We start from the raw sequence: 25,855 nt of genomic DNA, 5'->3' as shown, positions 1-25,855 counted from the left end.
TTTGAACTGTAGAAAGCAACAGATTCAAAATCCAGTAGGGGCCTCACTTTGGATGTATTCCGAAATAAGGGGAATTTTTTCCTCTGACTGAAGAAGTAATGACAAGTGGTTATTCCCCCCACTAAAACCTGATGACTGTGGTGATCCATTACAAATAGCTTTTTCTCTTTCCTGTTGGGTATATCTTACGGTGCCTCCTTCTTTGTCCTCCCTCTTGCTCTCAAGTCCTTCTTTGATAAAATCAAAGAGTGCTCACGAAGTTTAAGGGGACCTTGGAGGTCATCAGGTAAAATCCTCTATTCTACACAAGAGTCCATGGACAACATCTTAGCGATATGGGTACCTTATATATGCTTGGAGGGTTAGGGTGATTTTGATCTACTAAACCCATTAGCTTCACCCCTCAGTGTTAGAAAACCATTATGGCTAATATAAGCAGCAATCTATGTATATCACCAGACTCCATATTTGTTCTAATTCTGTCAGATTCAATATGACTGGGTACATCAATAATCAGGGACACTGCAATTTTCTAAATCCCTGTTCTCCCGGAGATTTTTCTGTAAGCGAATATGTACAATTGAACTTAATTTGGACCACAATTCATGCTTTAACATTTCAAGTTTCCAGTCTGGTTGACTGGATATACAACAATAAAGCAAATTTTAATGCGGAGTAAATATCTTACCATTCCTGCTCTCCGTGCAATCACAGTGTGAAAATGTCCATCTGACACCTTCTTCATGGTGGTGAGTTTATAGGTACCACTGCCTAAATTATAAGAGAATCTTAACCTTTCTTCAGCAATTTCAAGGGCCAGAAACTCAGCCCGATCCCCTGTCTGGTTGTCATAGTTGTAAAGCAATAAAGCATGACTTTTAATAGTTGCAAATTTGACATAAATATAGTTGTTATTGGGATCCAAGCTGGGGAATTCCATGTATGATAACTCTTCAAATCCATAACTATTCAACTCGCAGTGTTTTCCAAAGACACCTGTAGACGGGAAAATTAACATATTGACACATCACATTCAAGTAAAGTTTTACTATATGACTTTGATTAAAATGCTTTAAAGTTACAATAATGAGTCATACTTTTAACAAATTTTTATCACTCTCCAAAGACTACTGTCTAAATGTAATTGAAATAGAAATAAAAAATATCTCAAAAGCATATAAGAAATGATAAACTGGTAAAATTGTTTTTCTTTGGCCAATTAGGAAACACATCCTAATTAATCTAACTATACCTTATTTTTTAAAAATAGGATTAGTGGAATGGAGTACATCTGAAGAGGTTTCTTTCCTGGAAAACTTTCAGAGTGATTTTGTCAATTTTTTAAAGTTCAATATGCTGTCATTTTCAACCCAGTTACTTCCTTCATAATATATAATTCTTGAAAGCAATTTTAATTCAACTAAGGATTGTAAATTTGTTTTTGACTAAAAACAAAATTAGTTCCTGCACTTGTGGTATTTTTGAGTCACAAAATTAAGAAAAGGAATCATTGCTTTCAGGGATGAAAACAACTGTCTTAAGTTTTTATCTCTCTCTCTTTTTTTTTTTTTATACCCTCTTTGGGTATGATTTACAGCAGCTACTTTGAAATAGCTTTCTGTTTTTCTGAAATTCAGCATTCCCACTTGTTTGTGCTGGTTCTTTTTCAAACTCGAAAAATGAGTTTTATTGATGTTACAATGCTATGCCAAAATTCTTTTCCCACAAATATTAGTAGACTGTAGCAAATGATCGGAAAATTAACCCATGCCAATACATCATAATTCTTATTAACTTGCAAAGGTTTCATTCCTTCATTTTGGCTGTACGTCTCATGTAAATGCATTAAATTTAGATTCAGGGAATTGTTCTGCTAGAAGAAATCAATGTCATCATTTTACAGAATATTTAAAACTTGTCCAAGGTCATGGAACCATGAGAAACAGAGCCAAAATTTGAGGCCAGATCTACTGATCATCTGGGTGTTTTGACTATGCTACATTTTATATCCAAATGTTCTTTAAATTAAAATGGCCTAGGATTTCCTTGTGTCATTTATCTTTCTTCTGTAAAGGTTGAGATAATATTTATTGTAAATGAGTAGGAAATCGATATAATTTATTTTTAATCATTAACTAACACAAAAAAATTACCAGATTATATGTATTTTATATATCATATATAGTATATATACTGCAAGCAGATCCAACCAGTCAATCCTAAAGGAATATTCAGTCCTGAATATTCATTGGAAGGACCGAAGCTGAAGCTGAAACTCCAATACTTTGGCCATGTGATGTGAAGAACTGACTCATTGGAAAGGACCCTGATGCTGGGAAAGATTGAAGGACAGAGGAGAAGGGGACGACTGAGAGTGAGATGGTTGGATGGCATCACCGACTCGTTGACATTCGTTTGAGTAAGCTTTGGGAGTTGGTGATTGACAGGGAAGCCTGGCGTGCTGTAGTCCCATGGACTACAAAGAGTCGGACATGACTGAGTGACTGAACTGAACTGATGTTACATATGGCATACGTTTATTTGTGTATGTCATAAATATATCTATCATATAAATTTTATATAGAATAAAATTTCTAGTTTATATTAAATATATATTTAATTATATCCAGATTATTTAAACATGCAGAAAGAGTAATCAAAGTTAAATACAAAGGAAAAATAAGGCATACAAAATGAAGTAGATTGTTAGAGAGAAATTTTCAGTGTATTCCCTTAGGTCTCTTATGATTAAGTTCTAATAAATCTACGAAAATATACTTAAAATTTAAATACAAATATATATAAAAAGTATATAGGTACTGGGAAGATCTTCTACATTTTATTTAAATTGATACTGTACTTTCAAACATGATAGTATTTTTTATAGAATATATTATCTTTTTAAGGATTTTTGTTATCATTTCTAGAGAAATGTAAATTTTTGTCTTTGAAATCATCTTAATGAGGATTTAAAACTGGCTTTCCAAATGGAATGCCATGAAACAAATCTGCATAAAGATCAAAAGAAATTATTCAAATTACTTTAATAAGAAATATCAAGTGTATACAAAGTTATACACATATTTAAACATAATTATATAGGCTCTCTTATAAAGTCTTAAGTATTTATGTTTTATTTCTAAAACATAAGCTTAAAAAATTAAGTCTAAACAACATCTCTTTCACCTATGAGAAGGTAAACAGTGCAAAAGTTTTTCCAACTTCAAAATTATAGTTAAGATGTTCTTTTATAGGATTCACGTGTAACTACTTCCAGCTATTTATTTGAAGTGTTCCATTTGCCATTTTTATTTGTATGTTTCACCTACGTTCAATTTACACTACTTTTTTCTTTTAATTCTATTTCTTTTTTCACAAATCTGTATTGTTTCAAGGTTTTTTGTTTCACTTTGCTTTCTCTTGTAAGTTTCCAGCTGACAATATGCAAGTCTAAATAATGTTTCTTTTGCCTTTTCCACTGGAAGGAATAGGAGCATAAATGCACACTGCCAGTACATATATCCTCATGTGCACACATGAAATGCAAAGGAATTTTTTAAAATGTAAAAACCTTTATTCAGTCACTTAAAAATAATTTTTCCACTCTAATCCCTTTATCTTTCCTTCCAAAACACAAGTTAAACCATGAAATTTGATTGTGGTTATGTGCATAAATTTAAAATTTAAATTTACTTAAAATAACTGGACATGGAACAACAGACTGGTTTCAAATAGGAAAAGGAGTAGATCAAGGCTGTATATTGTCACCCTGCTTATTTCACTTATATGCAGAGTACATCATGAGAAACGCCGGGCTGGAAGAAGCACAAGCTGGAATCAAGATTGCCGGGAGAAATATCAGTAACCTCAGATATGCAGATGACAGAAAGTGAAGAAGAACTAAAGAGCCTCTTGATGAAAGTGAGAGAGGAGAGTGAAAAAGTTGGCTTAAAGCTCAACGTTCAGAAAACTAAGATCATGGCATCGGGTCCCATCACTTCATGGGAAATAGATGGGGAAACAGTGTCAGACTTTATTTTTTGGGGCTCCGAAATCACTGCTAATGGTGATTGCAGTCATGAAATTAAAAGACGCTTACTCCTTGGAAGGAAGGTTATGACCAACCTAGTAGCATATTTGAAAGCAGAGACATTACTTTGCCAACAAAGGCCAGTCTAGTCAAGGCTATGGTTTTTCCAGTAGTCATGTGTGGATGTGAGAGTTGGATGGTGAAGAAAGCTGAGAGCCGAAGAATTGATGCTTTTGAACTGTGGTGTTGGAGAAGACTCTTGAGAGTCCCTTGGACTGCAAGGAGATCCAACCAATACATCCTAAAGGAGATCAGTCCTGGGTGTTCATTGGAAGGACTGATGTTGAAGCTGAAACTCCAATACTTTGGCCACCTCATGTGAAGAGCTGACTCATTGGAAAAGACTCTAATGCTGGGAAGAACTCAGGGCAGGAGGAGAAGGGGACGACAGAGGATGAGATTGTTGGATGGCATTACTGACTCGATGGACATGGGTTTGGGTAAACTCCGGGAGTTGGTGATGGACAGGGAGGCCTGGCGTGCTGTGATTCATGGGGTCGCAAAGAGTCGGACATGACTGAGCGACTGAGCTGAGCTGGAACTCAAGAAAACAAAAGTCTGTTATAGTTTCCATTGTTTCCCCATCTATTTGCCATGAAGTGATGGGACCAGATGCCATGATCTTTGTTTTTGGAATGTTGAGTTTTAAGCCAGCTTTTTCACTCTCCTCTTTACCTTCAATATTATGTAATAACCGAATAGAAAAGGAAAAGAAGTTAAAAAGGAATAGATATGTGTATGTGCATAACTGAATCACTTTGCTGTTCACCTGAAACTAACACAACATTGTTAATCAAATATATTCCAACATAAAAGTATTTTTTTTAAGAGATCATTGAAAGAAAGAAATTTTAGGAGATCTAACATTGTGGTTATTTTGAACATGATCTACGTTTTACTGCTTCAAGTGCATTATTGGTGAGAATCTCAAGGATATTTTTTTTAAACAAAGAGGTACTGTGAATATCATCCTGGACTGAAAATAAAATTGTGTTATAGTCACTATATCATTTGGGGGTATTTTTTTTTTTTTTTAATTTTCTTTGTTTGACTGTAGACAAAGCCCTCAATTTCCAGGTCTCAGAACCATTGCTAAAATACAAGGCTCACAATTAGATATTTTCATATTCTGTTTCCCTTTATCATTCTTTTGATATTGTGTTCTAGAAAAGCAAAACTGGATAGACATGGAATTACTTGAAAATGAATTATTGTTACATTTACTGATTACTGTAGCTCAGCTCGTAAGTAAGCTGTCTGCAAGGTAGGAGACCCTGGTCCATTTCCTGGGTCAGGAAGATCCCTGGCTTCTGCAGGATAGGCTGCCCACTTCAGTATTCATGGGCTTCCCTGGTAGCTCAGATGGGGAGACCTGGGTTCAGTCCCTGGGTTGGGAAGATATCCTGGAGAAAGGAGTGGAAATCCACTCCAGTATTCTTGCCTGAAGAATTCCATATACAGAGGAGCCTGGAGGGCTACTGTTCATGGGGTCGCAAATAGTCGGACACGACTGAATTACTAAGCACAGCACAGAAACCTCGGATTCTTTTTAAGTTCTCTTCTCTACTATACATCAAAATTCATTTTTCAGGTCCATGTAGCACTGTAATAAATATATTCAATGAAAAAATAGAAAAAATCCTTTCCTCTCTTACTTATGGGAAAAAGACAGGATCTCTAACTACCGCAGGACCTCTGGAGATGAATACTATATTGTGGTATAAAGCAGCCTTTAAATAAATGGAATAATCACCAACCTAAGAAACAAATCAAATTAAAAGCTTCCTGCCAAGCTGTTCTCATAGTTCTTGGCTGTCCCAGGGATGGGTAACATTTGGGTGAGACCTGGAAGGAATCTTTTAATTCATTCCACTATGATGAATAAATATGTATGTATACAAAAAAAATTCTCTTCAGCAATTTTGTTCCTTAACAGAATACATTATTCTGAATTTTGATTAGTTACATGATATTATCTACAAAGCCTATATAAAAACTGCATGTCAAGTTACCAAATCCTTCTAACAGAAAAGGCTGAATTAATGTAAAAAACAAATGTAAAAAAAATAAAAGCAAAACAAAACAAATGTTTCAACAATTCTTAAAGATTTTAGTAGAGAGTGATGTTAAATTGCACTTAAAGGATTTTTCATTTTTTAGGCTCTTGGCTAAAAAGCAGACATTCATGAGGTTTGTGAGGAAATGTCCTGAAGAGACAATCTCAGATTTAATTATCTTGGGCAGATTATTTTTCTAGTAAGGATCAAAACAATATATTCAATGGCATTTCCATAATTAACTTAGAAAATATTAAACCTTTGAGATTTTCCTTTAATAGAAGCTCCTGTGTGAAACTATTAATATTTTCTTAGTTACTCCATGACACGATCAAACAAAACTGCTAAACTCTGCCAAAATAGATTGATATTTTGTATCAACCACTAAATTATACTCACCAAATGGACAATGACAATAGTATGACTCCACACCACTTTGACAGGAACCACCATTAAAGCAGGGGTTGCATTCACAGTAGTTGACTGAAGATTCACACATTTTCCCTGAAAAGTATCAAATTCATTTTTAAAAATTTACAAAAATACATTAAGACCATTACTGCATAACCATATGTAATAATGTATCCTGAGAGATCCCATCGTTGGAGAAAAGAAATACAAGAACAGTTTACTTGACATGAGGACACTGGAATATTGTATTAGAATTCAGTCTTATTTAGTCGCCCGGTTGTAAAGATGTTCATTGTAATATTCAGGAAGTAATTTACATAATTATCTTGGAAAGAACTACTGTTTTCAGGGAAATCACAAATGGTGAACATATTTAAATGTTTTCACTGAATTTATTTTCCCTTGTCGATGCCACTTCTTTTTTATATAGTATAACTAGAAAGCTGAAACTTTTACATTATAATTTTCACCATAGAGACTTCCTTAACACAGATTTTTCAAAGGTAGGAATGAATCTCATTTAGCTTATTTGCCAAATTACAATTCTTTCATTCTCAAAAAACATTCTTTAACTTTGACACACATGTTGTAAAGCAAAATCAGAAGTAATAAAAACCCATCAAACACATTTTCAAATGCTTAGGAAGATTTATTCTTAACTATAGATTATGTATGTATGCTTTGTCTTTTTTTCTAAAATAATAACCCCTAATCAGCATATATTTCAGTGTATAAAGACTTTTCATGCATCACCTTTTTCTTGAATCAGTTAATATTGACTGAACATCTATTATGTGCCAGGCATGCTAGAAGATGAAGGTGTAACAGTCAAAAAGTAGACAAATGTCTTTCCATGTTATCTCCATTTTAGTGGGGAAAATTGATCCATACAACAGGAAACATTTATATTTCACAGATAGAGAAGAGGTCTTTGGAGTGTAATCTCTTGCCTAAAAAATTATAAAACTATGATATAGACCATTGTAGGTCTGCTCCGAAATCTAGGTTTCAGACAGCTATGATTGAATAATTAATCACTTAGTAGGCAAAATTTAGGGTATAAAGCTCGTCTCATCTGTGTTTTGTTATTCTTGTGATGTGTGGGTTTTTTATGCGAATATAAATTTGTTATAATACCACTATTCTGTAACTGTAAATTATTATAATATCATATTTGTTAGAATAGTTTTTAGTTTTCCAGTCTGAAGAAATGAAGTCAGATGTTTCTTAATTTCCCAAGAAATTAAAACATTTCTTAGAGTTATTAATTTCCATTCATTGATAAGAGGGAGACTTTATTTCTGTAAAGTTATTTCCTACTTCCCAGCATGACTGCACTAATGCCTTTATTAAATGTCTCATGAAAGCACACAGTTTTATCTACACAACTAGACAATGTTGTGCATAGATAATTCATTTCATCATAATAAATATGCTTGGAACACAAAATTTTTATTTAATTTAGTTCTGATATTGTGTCTTGATTATGTAGCCACACTTGGTCTGGTTTGTTTGAAATTTTAAGTGAGTCAGGTTTTATGACACTGCTAACTGAACACAATTCTCTGTATCATAGGGTCATAAACACAACATTTTTCCTTTATAAATAAAGTTGGGAACCTCATCTTGCAAGACAAAACAGTACAATTTCAGAATACCTTCCTATTTTAAGGAGAAATAATGAAAAATAAACAAGTTCCCAATCTAGAAGCACAGAAATGAAGTTTTAATTATTTTTGTAATGGGTCATACTGGAAAAACAGGGAGGACAAATTTATTTTAAGCTCATACGAACTATCACACCAGAGAGATGCTCTGTCATGGGAGAACTCTTTTCTCTGGTGTTTTCTAAGAGGATTTGTCATAGATTGTTCTAGAGAAGTGTATTTTTTCCCCTAATACATTATCCGTATCACTCAATAGAAAATAAAATAAGATTTATTGACTATACTATTCATTATTTATTTAGTATTAGGAAAGTCACATCTCACTCCATCCATTTTTTTTCCTCACATATGCTATGACACTCATTAAGAGTTTTTCTTCTTTTCCTTTCATTTTTTTTTGGAAAATTTATTTTAGAGCTGTGTTAAAAGTAGCAAGTAATAAAGCTATAGATTAATATTCTTTATAGGTACGGTTAGTATAAAATTCATATTGTGAGCAGATATATGTAGGTTACAAAATCACAAACTTTACTTCTTGAAGACTGGAAATGGGGAACAAAGGCTAATCAATTTAGGGTGGATGGCCATGTTCACTTACTCAAATATTTTGACATATGTTCTCTCCAAGAAACATGTATGAGTATTAAAACCCAAATGATTGATCCTATAAATCTCAACTATATACTTGTTTGAATCCTGTTGGAAAAGACCACCTTAAATTTTGGTGTTTTAAAAAAACAACAAAAGAAAATTTTTTTAATTATATAAATTAGTTATTTTATTTACCCCTTACAAAATAAGATTTTAAGAGACATCTGAGTTAGTTCAAACTGTAAACTATTTCTGTTAGTCCAAAGTGAGATGTGGAAAGAAACCTCTAAATAAAGACTTACTCATGTATTAAAACATACAGTGACTACCTAAATAGAAGCAGATTCAAACTGAGAATATATTAGTTTGAGAATGAATTTCTTTTAAAAGCAAAAATAAACTATCAGTAGAATTTGATTCTTTAAGTAAACAATATAAATACACACTGGCTGGAGAAAAAAAAAATTCATCTTTTATTTGACAGTTTACTTTAAGCCAGAGTTTTATTTTCTTATTTGTCAAAAATTTAAGAAATAACTTTTCTATAGGTTGTGCAAATGAATTTAATTGTTGAGTTTGGGTAAAATAGCCGTATTTGTTAGTATTAGAACATGGTGTTAGAGTATATATTTACCAAAATAATGGTAAATTATTTATCATTCAAATATACTTTGAGTACTCTATTAATGAGTAATATTATTATTTTACAATTATTCAGTTTCAAAGAGCTTGCCATACTAGATTTAAAGATACAGTTTGAAACTCAATGTCGCAATTTAAGTTATTATTAAAACACTTTTCATTTATGTGATGGAAAGAGGTCCTAATTTTACTTCGAATCAACATAAAGCCTTTAAATGCATTATTCGAGGGCTTGGAAAGTTTATGCTCCATTACCCAATTCGAAGTCAGCAACAAATTCTATATTGTTCTCCACACAATTACCCTACTTAAATGTTAGTGTTGATGGCATAATGAGTATCAGAGAATGCTGCGGTTTGAATTACTCTAACATGCTTCTTGTACAAACAATCTGATGTGTTGTGCACTGTGAAACAAAATCTTGCATCATTAACTTAGTGCTGCAAGTCAATTAACAATATTTGTCATTGCCTTGAGGCTTGAAATATGCTGATAGGGCTTGCACAAAGAGAGGCATTTATGTCTCTTGAACTCAAGGAGTCTTTTTCTATTAAGATATGTTAACTGTCAGAGCAGCTGTTTAGAGGAATAAACTGATCTCATTGCTTTGATATTCATCAATTAATGGTGTTGATATACATTATTTATTATAGATAGCTTTGGGAGATGTAGGCTGCTAGCACATGAAGAAGAGGAACTGCTAAAGATGAAAATGAACACATAATAGGAGGCAAAGTTATATTCAAACTTCCCAAGATTACAGTTTAAACTTACAGGAGAAATTTAGCATGTGTCTTCATGTTCTGGGACAGAAGGTGTGATGAAATGTTGAACATAAATCGAATATGATGTGATCATCTATGATCTTTTCAACAAGGATATGTATTCAAGTTTCACTCATTCCAGTAGCACATTTTAACGTTACATTAGAGAAAATTAAAGGCTTCCCAAGTGGCTCAGTGGTAAAGAACCTGCCTGCCAATGCAGGATCTCCTTCAGGAGACACAGGTTCAATCCCAGGGCCAGGAAGATCCCCTGGAGAAGGAAATGGCAACCCATTCCAGTATTCTTGCCTGGGAAATCCCATGGACAGAAGAGCCTGGTAGGGCTACAGTTCATGGGGTCACAACAGAATTGGGCATGACTGAGTGACTAACACTTAGAGAAAGCGGACCTAAATTTATTCTAACTTGTTAAGTTTAGCCACCCCATGGACCTGTGATTTCTGATATCCCATAGTTTGTGTAGGCTTCAATTTAATAGCTTAGATCATATATGTTGGATGTTGTTTAGTCGCTAAATCATGTCTGACTCTCTTGTGACCCCATCGACTACAACCCACTAGACTCCTCTGTCCATGAGGTTTACCAGGCAAGAACACTGGAGGAGTTATTGCCATTTCCTCCTCCAGGGGATTTTACTGACCCACGAATCAAACCAGGAGACTCAGGTCTCCTGCATTGGCAGGTGGGTATTTTACCGCTGAGCCTCCAGGGAAGACCATATGTTATTAACAGATACCACAAATAGTATTTTTCTATCTCTTGTATTTATACATAGAGAAGAAGGAAGACCATGTGGAACTAACAAAGTCCATTTTTATCTAAAGTGACTATTTTATTAACAAATATAATTCCACAATATATACATGCTATGTATTCTGAATGTTTATGCTTATAAGTTTTTTTTTATTATTTTAGTAGAAATTAGTTGTCTTTTTGCATGAGATGTAAATGTTTCCTATTATTATGAAAGGCACTATGAAAAGAGCTCATCTAAATATCCTGATCAATTAGCATTATGGTTTTGCATTTGGAAACAATGTAAAAATATTATGCTTAAATAAGGGTTGCTAGTATTAAAAGCAAAAAGGAAAAAAAAATTGTCTTCCTTTGTATTTTAAAACATACACAAATATGATCTAAATGCGACTACAAATGATTATATAATGATACACATAATATCCATGATGTTTACAAATACACACTTACTTTCCATAGAAATTAGAAGCTTCTAGACTAATAAAACCTGTTCTTAATGTTTTCATAGAATGAATGTATCACTTGAGGTAAATTGTGTAATTCCACTCTTGGAAATAAAATCAAAATAAGAACTGAGCTCTTTACCAGTCTTCTATGAACAACTCTTGTATTTCATAGAAATTTTCATTTCATATCTATCTAGCAAAGTTTGTTTATATTCTTTGGTTTCCAGGCCACATGATCGTTGACAACATTAATATATGACTGCTGTGATTTCTGAAAGAATGATTCTTAGTTACAACTCCCAATTTCATGAAAGCAAATGTTAGCCAAGTTTCTTGGTAAAATGACTGTGCGCAACCTGTAAATAACTTTACAGGCCTGGAAAAAAATTCCTTTTTATGCTGTCAAGTGACATAAAAGTGATGAATGGACAAATCTCATCCTCCCCTGAAATATCAGGACTTACTAGAGAGCATAGAAAAACCTCTCCCTGTGGGAATACACTCCTGGAATTACTCCAAATACCACACCTAAAATGCATCCAGATGTGTGAAAGTGAAGAGAAAAGGGTAAAGGGGCTCTGAACTAATTCTGTTAAGAGAGACCCAGATTTGGAAATAAGATCCATATCCATGCTGCCTTCTCTAATGTCATTCATTACTATGAAGGATTTAATGCAGGGTGTGCTGGGAGCAGGAAGACCAATGCTATGTGGCTACTGGCTATAATTGTACTTTCCAATTAGTGTTCTAGTAAACACAAGAAACTTTCAATTGTACAGGAAATGAAATACTAGATTTGTAATTGTTAGATTGATATTTTCCTCCAGGATTCCTTGAACTTCTGAGGCATAAATAATATGAAAGATATTTTCTTTTGATTTACTGGGGCATATTGACAGTTGATTCAATTTCTTATACTATTAAGCTTTGTGAAAATCTAGACCTTAATTTTTCAGGTGTTCTATACTATATTATACTGTATTCATCTTGTCTAACATACTCTATGTATAGCTAATCAAAGCCCCATTGAGTGATATAAAATTAAATTATAGGAAAACATTCTTAACAATGAAATGAAGTGATTGTAATGGAAGATGAAGTCTCACTATTTCTGTTTTCAGTTTCTTTTTGGTTCTTTTTCTAGTAACGAAGAAAAACTGATCTGAGAAACAAGTTATACAAACAAATTTGTTTTCTCTAAAGTCTTCTAAATTCATTAAATAAAAATATTCTTATCCATGTATATGATGTGACCCTATCATCACAAACTTGAAAACAAAAAAATAAATATATCAGGAATATTATGGCAATAGGAATAATAACTATATCTCTTCATATCTTTTTGTTGTAATCATTCCACAGTTTTCATTTTTATACTTACATCCTTACAGGATGTTCTCCACAAAAATTCCCTGTTGAGCTAACACTTAGCCCTGTGAAGGATTCTTAGAGTAAGTCTCTCAGCTTCCCTCAATTCATAAACACTTACTTTTCTAATCTTTAGCACAATTTCTAACTTCACATGAAATATTCAGTAGTGTGTGTGTGTGTGTGTGTGTGTGTGTGTGTGTTTGAGACAGAGATGGGGCAGTGGCTGAGAATTATTTTAAGCAGGAAGTTCATAAACTCTCACAGCTCCAATTTGCACTATCACAGACTTTAATACTCACTGAAATAATAGCAGTGAAAGTCCACAGAAATAAAGACAGTAGAAAAATATAGGTGCTTTCAAATAATTCTGATGATCCAAAAAATATCTGAATACATACAGACTTTGAAGACGGCTTCACTATAGTACTTAATGTAAGCAGAAGTAAAATTCAACCAGAATGAATTTTTAAAAATTCATTCTGTGAGGTACACGTGTGCTTCAGTACGAATTTTGTCTTACAGCTTATTAGCTTTGATCGGTTCTTTAAGACATTTTGGTGCATTAGCTCTACATTTCTAAGTCAGGTTACCTGGTTAAGACTAGCTGGAAGAAAAGGAACTCAAAATGATACTTGAGGGATTACCTTTCCAAGAACATTAAATATATATTATAAATATGTATTAATACATTTAAACAATGCATTTCTAATTTAGTGTGTGGATTAACAATTTGTCACCATTATTTTTGAGATACTGTTTGTATATCAAAACAGTACAAAGAAATGCAAAACAAAACAAAACAAAGAAATAAAACTATTAGACTTAACTGCCTGTTTTACTGGATGGCCTATATATATAGAATTTGGAAACAAAGAGTTATATTAATTAAAAAATACAATATTTACATGAAGTATTCAACTGCATGCTTGTTTACATCACTCCTGATCAATTGGATTATCCACAGTTATGCAAATGGAAACTGAAGTGAGCTCTGAGGAGGGACAGAATGTAAAATTAATACATTACTTCAAATGACTTCCTTACAAAAAGAGGTTATGATGGTTATGATCCAGCTTTGGCAGTTCTGGCCCTAGAGTCACCAGAGCATAGGCTCAGCTTCCTACAGTGTAAAATAGGAGCAATAAGAGGATCTTTCTATGTCAGACATTCTCTGTTGACACTCAGCTCCACTTGTATCTTTCTGTACTGTCGGGGCTGGAAGTTAGACAACTATCATCTTTCCAGACTCCTTTCCAGCAGGACTCAGGTTCAGCTTGTGCCAGTGGGTGAGAGTTGAATGATAATCTGAAGGGTGAAAACAAAGCAGCCACTGTTCTGGGAATCACTCACCACAGCCCTGCAAAGGTGACCAGGAGTGCTTTCTGGAAATACTTGCAATGTCTTTATGGCTGAGGTTATTGGTGAATTTTCCTGACTTCCATGCTTAGCCAGTTTGAAGCTTCTAATACATATCTCAGAGGCTTGCTGTGCAGTTTAAGTAGAATAACGGGAAAAAAAATTCTAAGAAGGCTCATATCACAGGCTCACCATGATATTCTCTAGCAAGTGCAGATCAAAGTATGATGAGGTGTGACAGGCATTTAAAGAGCAGAGGATCTGGAGTAAAGCTTATCATCACAACTCAGCTCACTTTCTTGTGCCGTGCTGGAGGCAAATCATTTAACTGCATTCTCTCTAAGATCTAATTTGTTGTCTTTCAATCAGAAGGATAAGAATATTCATTTAATAGACTTGTAAGAAGAACTAAATAACTAAATGATTAATAATGTCTGTGATGCAAGGAACTTTAAGCAGTATTGTAAGTAGCCATTTGATAAATGTTATTAACATTTCATAATAAAGGACGGGTGTGCTTAAAAGTGTATGTTTAAATATAATGAAACAAATAAAGAAACAAAGTAGACAGAAGTAAAGCAAAAAGGCTAGTTCTACGCCCCATGCCTTAAGCAACATTTCTACTGAGATCAGCATACGTGCCTCGCTCACACTCATGTCATTTTCCGTCTTCCCCATGTACTACCTAATGCAGTCACCCTTTCTTCATTCTAGGACTAAGCATAAACTCACTCTAGGTGTGAAATAGTGTGTCATACTAAAATGGAACAAATGAATAATCTTTATTGTTGAATTCACAACAGAGGAAGTAATTTGGAGAGGTTGGGGGTGGGAGAAGTGTACGACAGAGTGAGGAAGGTTTTCTGGAAATCCTGAACTCATAACATGTATGTAACCCTGTTATTCATGATCCTAAGAGTACAACTCTGATAAGTCTTATGCCTACCTTATGCAACTGAGGCTTGTCTTCATAGAAATTCTACAGCATATCCTCTGTATCGACCCTTATATTAACACTACTACTAAAGCTACTAATTAGCATTGCTATTTATTGAAAGTTGGAATCTGTGCTAGGTGTTTTACAAATATTATTTGTACTCATTACAACAACGCTAAAAGATAAGTAACTATAACTATTCTCATTTTATATTTGGGAGAGTTGAAAGTGAGCAAGATTAGGAGACTTCCCAAAAGCTATAGCTAAATCAAGTCCTATCGAATCCCCTGATTCTTTCCATACATGTGTTTGCTGCCCCTTTTCTTTATTTATATTTTAAGGACATTATTTTGTCAAAAGGTAAAGCTTATATGATCTGCTTTGGCTTATTCAAACTTGCTGTAAATAATCATCAAGCAATTCAGTCCTCCAAAATAAAACCATGAAGTATACACATGATAGGCTTCATTTTAAAATATGATATACAAATACAATTATCTTAAAAACTTCTTTTAAATAGTATTCTGCAATATACCTACAAAATTTGAAAAAGTATATCCTGGTTTTACCTATTTCACTGTACTTTACACTGAGTTAATAAACACTACAGGACAACCCAATGTAAGATATATGCACTAAAAATGTATAGTGTGCAACATATAGAAAAGAAATCATCTCTCCTCAAACTTACCTACAGCATAAATGTATACACATTTGAAGGTACACTAACCACAGATCAGTTAGTAAATAGATGATGGATAGATAGATAAATAGGGATAGAAAAAGATCTATTTATAAACATACATCATGTCCTATTAGAATGCCAAAGAGTAGTCAAATAATTTCTCTATATATTTAATTCTACTCCCAAAATATCAAGGTATATCGTGACTCAGTTTTGCTCACACTAACCTGAGAAATCAGCCAATGATACTTTCTACTGGACTACTAGAAATAACAAGGCATTTAGATCTCAATCTAAATTACAACTGTTGCTTCATCTCTTCACAGTGTGGGTCAAATTTCAATTATCATAGTGATAATTATGGTGAAAATCATAAAATTGATGATGATAAAATAATTTACAACAATGACAGTTCTTTAGAACACAGAATAGTCCAGATTTTATACTTTAAATACACCATGTCCTTTAACTTTAGAACACTTTTTTGAAGATAAGATGCCTTTTTGCTCTTGTACAAGACACTCAGTAGCTGGACTAAGAATTTAAACTCCATAATGAACTGTATAAGCTCACATCCTGACTCTACAACAAATCAACCAAGTCACCTTAGACAACCAACTCAATTTCTCTCTACGTCAGTTTCCTTTTCTTAAAGCTTGTAAAATCATTATCCCTACCACTTGTCAGGTTTCTCCTGAGAAGTGAAATTAATACAGATAAAGTGCCTAGAACAGTGTCTGGCCAATAGTAATCGCTTAAAGCATTTGCTATGATTCTGCCTATTCTTTACAGAAAATCATTTGAAGATGACAGAGTTCATAGCTTTCTATTATACTTGATATGACTAGAGTCTTGGTGGGCAAAAAAAAGAACACCATCATACCTGTGTATCCAGTTTTGCAAACACAGTTGAAGCCTCCTGGAAAGTTCTGGCAAATGGCACCGTTCTTGCAGGGACTAGGCAGGCACTCGTTGATGTCTCGTTCACAGGCCCGGCCAGTGAAGCCATCCGGGCAGCTGCATGAAAACCCTCCCACTAAATTGTGACAGGTCCCACCATTGTGGCAAGGGGATGGAAGGCATTCATCTATGTCAATTTCACACCAGCTGCCGGCGTAGCCTGGCAGACACTTGCATAAGAAAGGCTGCAGAGGTTCGTTTGCCACGATGATGACTGGAAGGCTCTCGTGGCTCTTCAATTCAGTGCTCACGGCTAGCCTCCTAACACAGCTCCCTCCGTTCTGACACGGGCCAGGAGCACAGGAGTCGTGATCCACAGACTCCACCTTCACCCCGCTCTGCCTCAGGAGGATCTCCTTGATGCTTTCAAAGAAGGTGGCTACACCACTGGGATTCACATACTGATTGTGGTTTCGCTTCACAGCTGCCAAAAGAAACGTTCTGTTGTGCCCTTCATAAGCCCCATACAATTGCACAGCGGTCCCGAGGCCCGTCAGCTGTGAACTGGCAATGCGCAAGAAATGAAGGTAGTGGTTGGTCAGGAAGTCCTTCACGGTCGGTACACCAAGGCGCAGTAGGATGCTGTTATCCACTGTCGCGTTGGAAAATCCAGCGAAGAAAACTCGGATGTTGCTGGTGACCGTGCTGTGGACGCCATCGTTACTAAGGACGGTCAGATCAAACGTGCCGTCTGTGGACCTCGGCTGGGAACTCAGATCGCAAGTGCCCCTTGGAATACTGAAGAGGCTGGTCACTCCCGAGGTCAGGGAGCAGTGGAAGGTGTCTAACACATCGGGATCCTGTGGCTTCACGGAGCCTAAAACCCCACCAGGAAACAAGTTACCATAATAATTAACAAATATCTCCACCGTCCGAGACTGTGATGGGTTGTCATTTTGGTCTATGACTGTGATATGCACGGTCCCCGTGGAAGACATCTGAGGCACGCCAGAATCCCTGGTGACCACGGACAGATAGAAGTCGGAGATCTGCTCTCTATCGATCTCTCGGGTGGTGCTCAGAACTCCCGCAGTGTTCAGACTAAAGTAATTGGTGGCAGGACCTGTGCTCAGCAGATAGTAGGTAAAGGGACCTTGATTCGGAGGCAGATCCGGATCTGTGGACTGAAGGGTCATCACCAGAGTTCCTGGGCGTTTGTTTTCCATCACTTCCCCCTCGCCGATGGTCAACATAGGCCCGTTATCGTTTATATCTTCCAGGGTGACTAATAACGAGGCACTTCCGGTAGCGGAGGGGGTCCCGGAATCCACAGCCAAAACCGTGAGATTATAGATGGGTAGGGTTTCTCGATCTAACTCTGCAGTAACCGTGATCTGTCCTGTCTGTGGATTAATGGAAAAGGCACCGTTTTCATTCCCTGATCCAATGAAGTAAGAAAACCTACTCCAGCTGGGAACAGAGTCTGAGTCGAAGGCACTGACAAAGGTAACATGAGTCCCCGTGGGCACCCCTTCACTGATCTGAACGCTGTAGATGTTTAGACTAAAAACGGGGGGGTCATTGGCATCAAGCACAGTGACATTCACAGTGACCTCATCTATGTCTGCACCCCGAATGCTGCCAAAGTTCTTGGCCAGTACCTTCAAAGACACTCTTTCTTCTTTTTCTCTATCAAGAAATCCAGACACATAAATCTGTCCCGTCTTCTTGTTGATCTGGAAGCCCTTTTTTCTACTGTTACCAAAAATCAAATAATGAACCTCCCCATCACTGCCCAAGTCACGGTCACTGGCAAATACTTCTCCAACAATAGTACCCTTAGGAGCTGCTTCTGAGATTTCAAAATAGTAAAGTTTGGAAACAAAACGAGGCACGTATTCATTTGTCCCTTTTAATTGGATATTAACAGTGGCAAAACTGCACCTCTCCTCATCGGGGACATTGAAAGCTTTCACAGTAAGGTGGTAGCTCTGCTTGGTTTCAAAATCCAAGAAGCCCTGAGTGGTGACGACACCAGTGTTGGGGTCAATGACAAAGAGGTCACTATCAGATGACTGTATAGTGTAGGCAACCACAGCATTGGTGCCAGAGTCAGCATCCGTTGCATTTAGGTGGATAACTGTTGTCCCACTGGGGGCATTTTCCAAAACAGTGGGGAAGTATTCATCAGGGAGAAATACTGGAGAATTGTCATTCACATCAATCACATTTACGGTCACACTGCAGTAACCAGTCCTTGAGACCCATCCTCCGTCTGTAGCACTAACAGTCATCTCATGTTTCTGGCAGAGCTCATAATCAAGGGCTTTGGCGAGTGTTAATACACCTGTGGAGGAATTGATTGCAAAGATGCCTTCTTCATTTCCTGAGGAAATACTGTACCTAATCAAGCCATTCATAGCTGTGTCTCTATCTCTCGCAGAAACAGTTCTAACAATGGCTCCGACACTATGGCTTTCGGGGATGGTTGCACTCATGTGACTTTGAGAGAATTCAGGTGTGTGGTAGTTTTCCTCCGTTACAATTATTTGAACAGTTGCTTGGGATGAAAGTGGAGGGTTTCCCTTATCTTTTGCAGTGACAGTGATCAAAAAGTTTTGATTCAGGTCAGATGTCAGGGGAGCTGCTACTGAAATCCACCCTGTATTATTGTCTAACTTAAATTTTCCCAAATGATTTTCATTCAAAATGAAATACTCCACTTCAGAATTCAAGCCAAAATCTTTATCATCTACTGCAGTAACTTTGATTAACTTTGTCCCAACTTTAACATGTTTGGTGACTGGAGTAAAATATTTAGTTTTAAGAAATTGTGGTGCATTGTCATTACTGTCCACTGTGTTTATGGTAACTGTTGTCTCACTAAGTAACGCAGGATTACCTCGATCTGAAGATGTCACTATAAAACTATGTCTGTTGATGTTCACGTTGCTGAAGCCACTGACGTTTTGATATTTTAAGATCTGTTTATTGAAAATCTCTCCTGTGGAGGCATTAATCCTGAAGTACTCTGACTGAGATTTTATAAAATAAAACACTTGTCCGTTTGATCCCTCATCAGGGTCTGTCGCAGATACCTGAGTCACTTTGGAGCCAATTTCAGTAAGTTCAGGGCAATCTAAATAATAGGAGGGTCTGCTAAATCTTGGAGCATTGTCATTGACATCTGTCACAAATATTGTGACATCTGTACTTACAGTCCATCCAGAGTCATGTGCAGAAACTCGGATTCTGTAACGGTCTGTGTCTTCTCTATTTAAAGGTCTACTAATTACAATATCCCCAGTGTTGGGATTAATGGTAAATGGAAGACTTGTGTCCATTATAGAGTATCTACTAATTGCATTTACACCAATGTCTTCATCAGAAGTTGTGACACGTGTAACTGTGTACCCCAGTGGGGAATTTTCAGGAACATGGGCACTGAATATTTGTGAAAACCTCGGGGCATTATCATTTTCATCTAAAATGTTAATGATGACTTTTACTGAGGTACTCTGAGAAGGGGAGCCTCTGTCTGAGGACTTTACGATAAGCACATACTGAGATATTTTTTCCCTGTCTAAAGGTCGAATGCTTCTAATTTCCCCAGTGGCATGATTGATACTGAAACTATGTTCTTTGTTGCCATTAATGATCTCATAATCTAACTGTCCATTGGGCCCACTGTCCTTGTCCACTGCAGAAACAGTGAGTATTTTTCGAGGAGAAAGGTTTTCTAATATTTCAGATACAAATGGATCTTCCTTAAAAACAGGAGGATTATCATTGACATCTAACACTGTTATGTCAAGTTTCTCATAGGAAGAGAAAGGAGGAAAACCTCCATCTCTGGCTTCTATCCATACAATATATTTTTGTATCTTTTCAAAATCTAGAGGCTGACTTATGGAAACCTGTCCTGTTAACTGATCAATCTGGAGTGTGTTGCCAATATTGCCACTTGCAATATAATAGGACAAAGTTTCTCCTCTCAAGGAGGACCCTGTTACAGTAGTGACAAGAGTGCCTACTGGTTGGTTTTCAGGAAACATGAAAGTCTGTTCTTTGGCTTTGACTTTAGGGAAATCTGCTTTGTTCACAAATCGAACAGTCACTGTTGTAGAATCTGTTTTGGGGACTGAGCCACCGTCTTTTACGTGGACAGAAAATGTCACTTCTGAAGCGCCACTTAGTGGCCCAGCTGCCATGATAGCTCCTCTCAGTGCGTCAATGTGAAATCTCTCAGAGTTTCTACCCGAAAGAGAATAATGGAGTTCAGAATTCAGTCCAATATCAGCATCCGTGACAGTAACTGCAAAGACGAAGGAACCTATAAAAGAGGGAGTGTGCAGTTATAGATCACATGGAACCCCAATAAAATATCTGATAGTAAGTTAAAACAGTATATTAAAACTATATATAAAACACTATACTGCTACCTGATACAACTTTATTTTCTCACGATTACTAGGGGAGAACAGTATATCTGATATTGTCTCGAAATTTCCCCAGTCAAATCTACTTAACAGTAGTCTTCAGGGACTGACCTGCCATTATCTACCTAAAACCCAGACAATCTACAAAATTTAATATTTTTCAGTGCACCTTTGAGAGAAGCACAGGGAAGAGCAATGGCTAATCATTCCAAATTATAGTTCTTAGGAGAAAAATCTGTACATAACTTCCAACAAACACAATAATACATGAGTTCTGCTAAGAACTATGTTTCTGCCCAACAGAAAAAAACACATAATTGCTCTATTATGTCTTAAAATATTTTGAATTACCTTTTATGTAATCATATAAACAAAAATAATATGCTTAAAAAATAATTGTCAATTCCTCGTGCCCACTGTTCTATGGGAAAAATTTTTTATCTGTGAGCTATTCTCATATGAAGAGAAAGTATACATATGAATGTGTGTGTATATATATGTGTGTGTATTACAATTATAAAGTATACACACACACATATATATGAACAGTTATAATGTAGTAAGAAATAAGAATCGAAGAATGGACTCAATTTGGATTCCAAAAGCTAGTGCTTGGGATGAAGGCCAAAAAGGAACAGCCTGTAGAGGAGATAACGCTGAAAAGCTGCCATAAGGACATGTTTTTGATAGACTTATTAAGAAACCTTTCCCAAACCTGCACTCCTACCCCTGCAGAAGAGTTTGTGACACAAGAGAAAAGTAGTCTAATTTTAACAAGGCCAGTGATTCTGCTTGATTACAATATGTTTAATGAGGAGAGAAAATGCCTAAGTCTTACTCACTTTGTATAGGAGATGGTATATTGCATCATTACACATTAGGTGTAACTAGAATCATGCCTGCTAGCATCATTTCAGCTGCAGGCCCACTCCAGGGATTCATGACTTTGATACTGGCTTTTTCATTTGATAAAAAGTTGGCACAAAAATTTATGGATTTTATGCTTTCAGTTGGTATCAACTAGACCCTCTCAACTGAATAGAAGATCAGAATTCACTAGAGGCAAAATCGTGGAGCTGTTTTTTTTTTCTCTCATTAAAAATATCTTAAAGGAGAGAAAATTAAATTAATTATAACTTTATTTATTTTCCAGTTTCAAAATTCATTTCAAAAATTACTAATGGCAGATGATTTGTGCAGTTCCTAAGAGAGTAGGATGAAATTCTTTGCAAAGAAGCAAATAAACCCAAACTAAACTTAAGAGAGGGTTTGAAAGATAAATACATATTGTCAATGTGAACATGGTTTGTTATTGGCTCCATACACCTATTAATAGAAAAAACGTCACCCATTAAAACTAAGTTAAAAATATTTATAGTAGTAATTAACTAGAAGGATTCTCTCAACAAACCTTTTGAAAATGTGTCTATGAAGCATTGGATAAAATATTAATTTTGTAGGAATGAATACAGTTGAGAGCCTAGTACCTCCAAGATAATGTTTCAGGTATAATGTAAGGACATGGCATGAAAAATAGATAACGTCCTTCCTATCAAGGCACACACAAATAACATCTCAGGACAGAAACCTACTTGACTACAAAGTGAAATCTATTTTCATATTTACCAATATTCAATTAAAATTAAGAAACAGAACTAGGAAAGCTGTGGCAATTATGAAATCTTAAATACAATTGGTCTGAGAAGAAAGAATTAATTTGCAAGAGGCAATGTTCCTTCAATTGCTTTAGACAAGAGTTGAATTTTAGAGGATTTGCAAACTTTGGCTATGTCAGAAATGTACCTGTAGAAAAAACAGAAATGTATTTATAGGAAATGCCCAATGCATAGTTTTTATTTTTTTGTGAGACATCGGAGGCAGTTTGGTTACCTGGTGGAGTAGGAGATGGGATGTGTGTGACATATGGGTGATGCTGAAATCTTGGTGGGTTGTCATTGACATCAGTCACCGTGACGAGCACACTGGTAGAACTGGAAAGAGGTTCCGGGGACCCAGCATCACTGGCGACTACCACTAAAGTATAATTCTCCTTTGTTTCCCTGTCTAGCAATGCGCTGGTGATGATTTGTCCTGTGGATGGGTTGATAGTGAACTGAGAATTTCCACCAATGATCCTATAACTAAAGCAGAGAACAGACATGGGCATATTTCTTCCAGTTTTAATGCTGCAACATCTATTTACTAGAATTTTAACAAGCAAGGCAGAAAAGTCAGGGAAAACATCACAAGTAAGATCACAGAACAATGAAAGAATATGCTGGTTCACATTTTATGTGAGCATCACATTAACAGTCTTTATGGCAAGATGTCCTATGACCTCAAGCAGGTCTTCACAAGGTTTGTGAGCTTCCTAAATCATGCAAGTCCCCAGAATATACCCAGAAGACTATCATGTTTTAAATAAACCAGCCTGAAAGCATAAATCAGGCTCTTGCTCTAATATTGTGGTCAGTGGCCAGGATCACAGATGAACATCTGTTAAATACATCTAAAAAGTATTTATCTGCTGTGTGCCATAATATACCAGAAAAGATCAATGGAAGGTCTTGTTCTCTAAAGACCAAACACTGTATGTGACACGTATTGACTATCCAGAACAGCTCAAGAACTGATTATTTATACAGAGACATTCCTAGTTACTAATTCTCTCATTTGCTATTCCTCATATGGCCACACTGCTTTGCTTTCCTGTTGTAAGGAGTGGTATGACATCTTCAAGGATATTTTGATGCTAACCAGATTGGTTAGTGGGCAGGAGTTTCCACTGAGAATAGCTTCTCTCTTCTTTCTAAAGAAAAGGCTATCTGTGTATATTTCTGAGAGCTTAGCTAGGAAAGAAGTAGCTAAGCTTGAAGGTTCAGAAGTTGGCTGTGGTCCAGAATGTTTTCTGTTGGAGGGTAGCGAGGAAATGAGGAAATGGATATCTTTCAAGACTTCTCCTTCATGCCAACAAACAAATGCCCTTGTTGGAACTAACGAGTGTTTCTATAGTTTGCTTTGTGTCCAAAAAAACATAGCAACAGCAAGTGTCTAATAGAAACAGCAGGAAAAACTTTACATCGCAGCCAGTGCACATTCTTCCTATTAAGTTCATTGTTTAAAACAAACATTTTGGCACCTTCTTCCTTTTTTAGAGACATCAGGAACTGTTAAGGAGCTACATGTTCTTTTGTTTGTTTTTTTTTTTTTTAACAAAAGAAGTTCTATAAAATGAGAGCTAAATAGACGGAGCATAGAGAGGGAGTTTGGCTGAGAACTGATTTCAAAATTGATAAAGTACTTTGTATCACTCAGATTCGAACACCTTATGGCAACTTCACATGCAAGATCAGGAGTAAGAACAACAAAGACTGTATCTCCTGGACCAGAAGTGACTCCTCATAAAAATATTATTACTAATTAATACTACCCTTACACAGTAGACAATACCTATTCCCGATATTAACATTAAAATATCATAGGTTTGGAAGTTAGAAATTCAGGAGTCATGAAATAATCACATTGTCTTACCTTTTAGAGAAAGTCTATAGAAGCCTGGGTTATGAGAATTATGTGATTTTATTTTGGGATAACTTAATAAGGAGAGAAAAAAAAGTGCTTCATAGAGCCAAAAGCTTTTTTTTTATGAGAGCAAAGGTCAGGGTTCAATCAAATATTTGTCCCCTTAAGCATTCACATATAAAAATAAGAAGGATGCAAAAAGCATGCAAATTTGATTTGGATGTCTTGTATATGAGAAGGTCATGGTATATTAGATTGAGCAATGTGTTGAAAGGCAAATAATGAGAGTTCTGGCCCATGCTGAACTCAATAATCCATAAAAGAACTTTGAACTGTAAAGTCTTTAGTCTTTATTTTATGCTATTGTACATAAGACTGTCTGTTTAAAAGTAGCTAATATATTTACTATTTTTAAAAATTAAAGACTAAATTGCAATGTTAACATGTGGTTATTTTTTTCTAGACTTTCCGTGTTTCTGAAATGTATGAAAAGTATATCCTAAATACTAGATATCCTTTACTATCTCACAATATCTATAACACCAGTTTTAATCAAATTTATACTTGTAAGTTAAAAAAAAAGAGAGAGATAAAAGAAGCATACGTGACAATATAAATGAACAGACTGCCAAGATCATATGCCTGGGTTTTCCCCACTTCATTCTTTTTTTTTTTTTCGAGTTTTGGTTTACTTCTCATATTTCATGAATCTCTGTACTGCTTCTCTGATCCAAATTAGTTTCTTTTATGGTTATGAACTTCATTAGATCAAGTCTTGTGCTACTTTCTTAAATCTAAACACCTATTCTTCCCTAATGGCTCAGATGGTAAAGAATCTGCCTGCAATGGAAGAGATCCACGTTTGATCCCTAGGTCAGGAAGATCCCCTGGAGAAGGGAATGGCTACCCACTCCAGTATTCTTGCCTGGAGAATCTCCATGAACAGAGGAGCCTGGCAGGCTACTGAATGACTAACACTTTCATTCTTTCTTTCATGCTGTTCTTTACAGTTTTGTAGCATCTTACTGTGTTCTTAGTGTATACTCAGCAGACGACAAGCATTTCATTTATTTCCTTATTTAAGCCTCAGAACCATCCTAATAGTGTGGTTTTGTACTAGATTTTTAATTGATAAGGAACTTGAGTCTAAGGGAGGCTAATATAGTTGCACAAAGATGCATAAAGTCTATAAATGGCAGA

The 25,855-nt window shown here is 35.7% G+C and overlaps 1 protein-coding gene across 2 annotated transcripts in view; it reads right to left on the bottom strand.

Moving 5' to 3' along the window:
• The window catches only part of FAT4 (FAT atypical cadherin 4), a 173,468-nt gene that overhangs the window by 19,550 nt on the left and 128,063 nt on the right, over window positions 1-25,855 (bottom strand). For both annotated transcript variants that reach the window (XM_081538149.1, XM_081538150.1), the window contains 4 exons: window positions 23,024-23,274; window positions 16,678-21,027; window positions 6,547-6,651; window positions 689-996 (listed from right to left, as the gene is read on the bottom strand). In XM_081538149.1, coding sequence (XP_081394275.1) covers window positions 689-996; window positions 6,547-6,651; window positions 16,678-21,027; window positions 23,024-23,274 — 5,014 coding nt within the window. The remainder of the gene's footprint in view (window positions 1-688; window positions 997-6,546; window positions 6,652-16,677; window positions 21,028-23,023; window positions 23,275-25,855) is intronic.

The sequence above is a fragment of the Giraffa tippelskirchi genome, chromosome 11 (genome assembly GCF_054371585.1).
Source record: "Giraffa tippelskirchi isolate mGirTip1 chromosome 11, T2T-mGirTip1v1.2.pri, whole genome shotgun sequence".
Lineage (NCBI taxonomy): Eukaryota > Metazoa > Chordata > Mammalia > Artiodactyla > Giraffidae > Giraffa > Giraffa tippelskirchi.
Note: the sequence above shows the minus strand (reverse complement) of the source record. Positions and strands in the feature narration are given on the sequence as shown.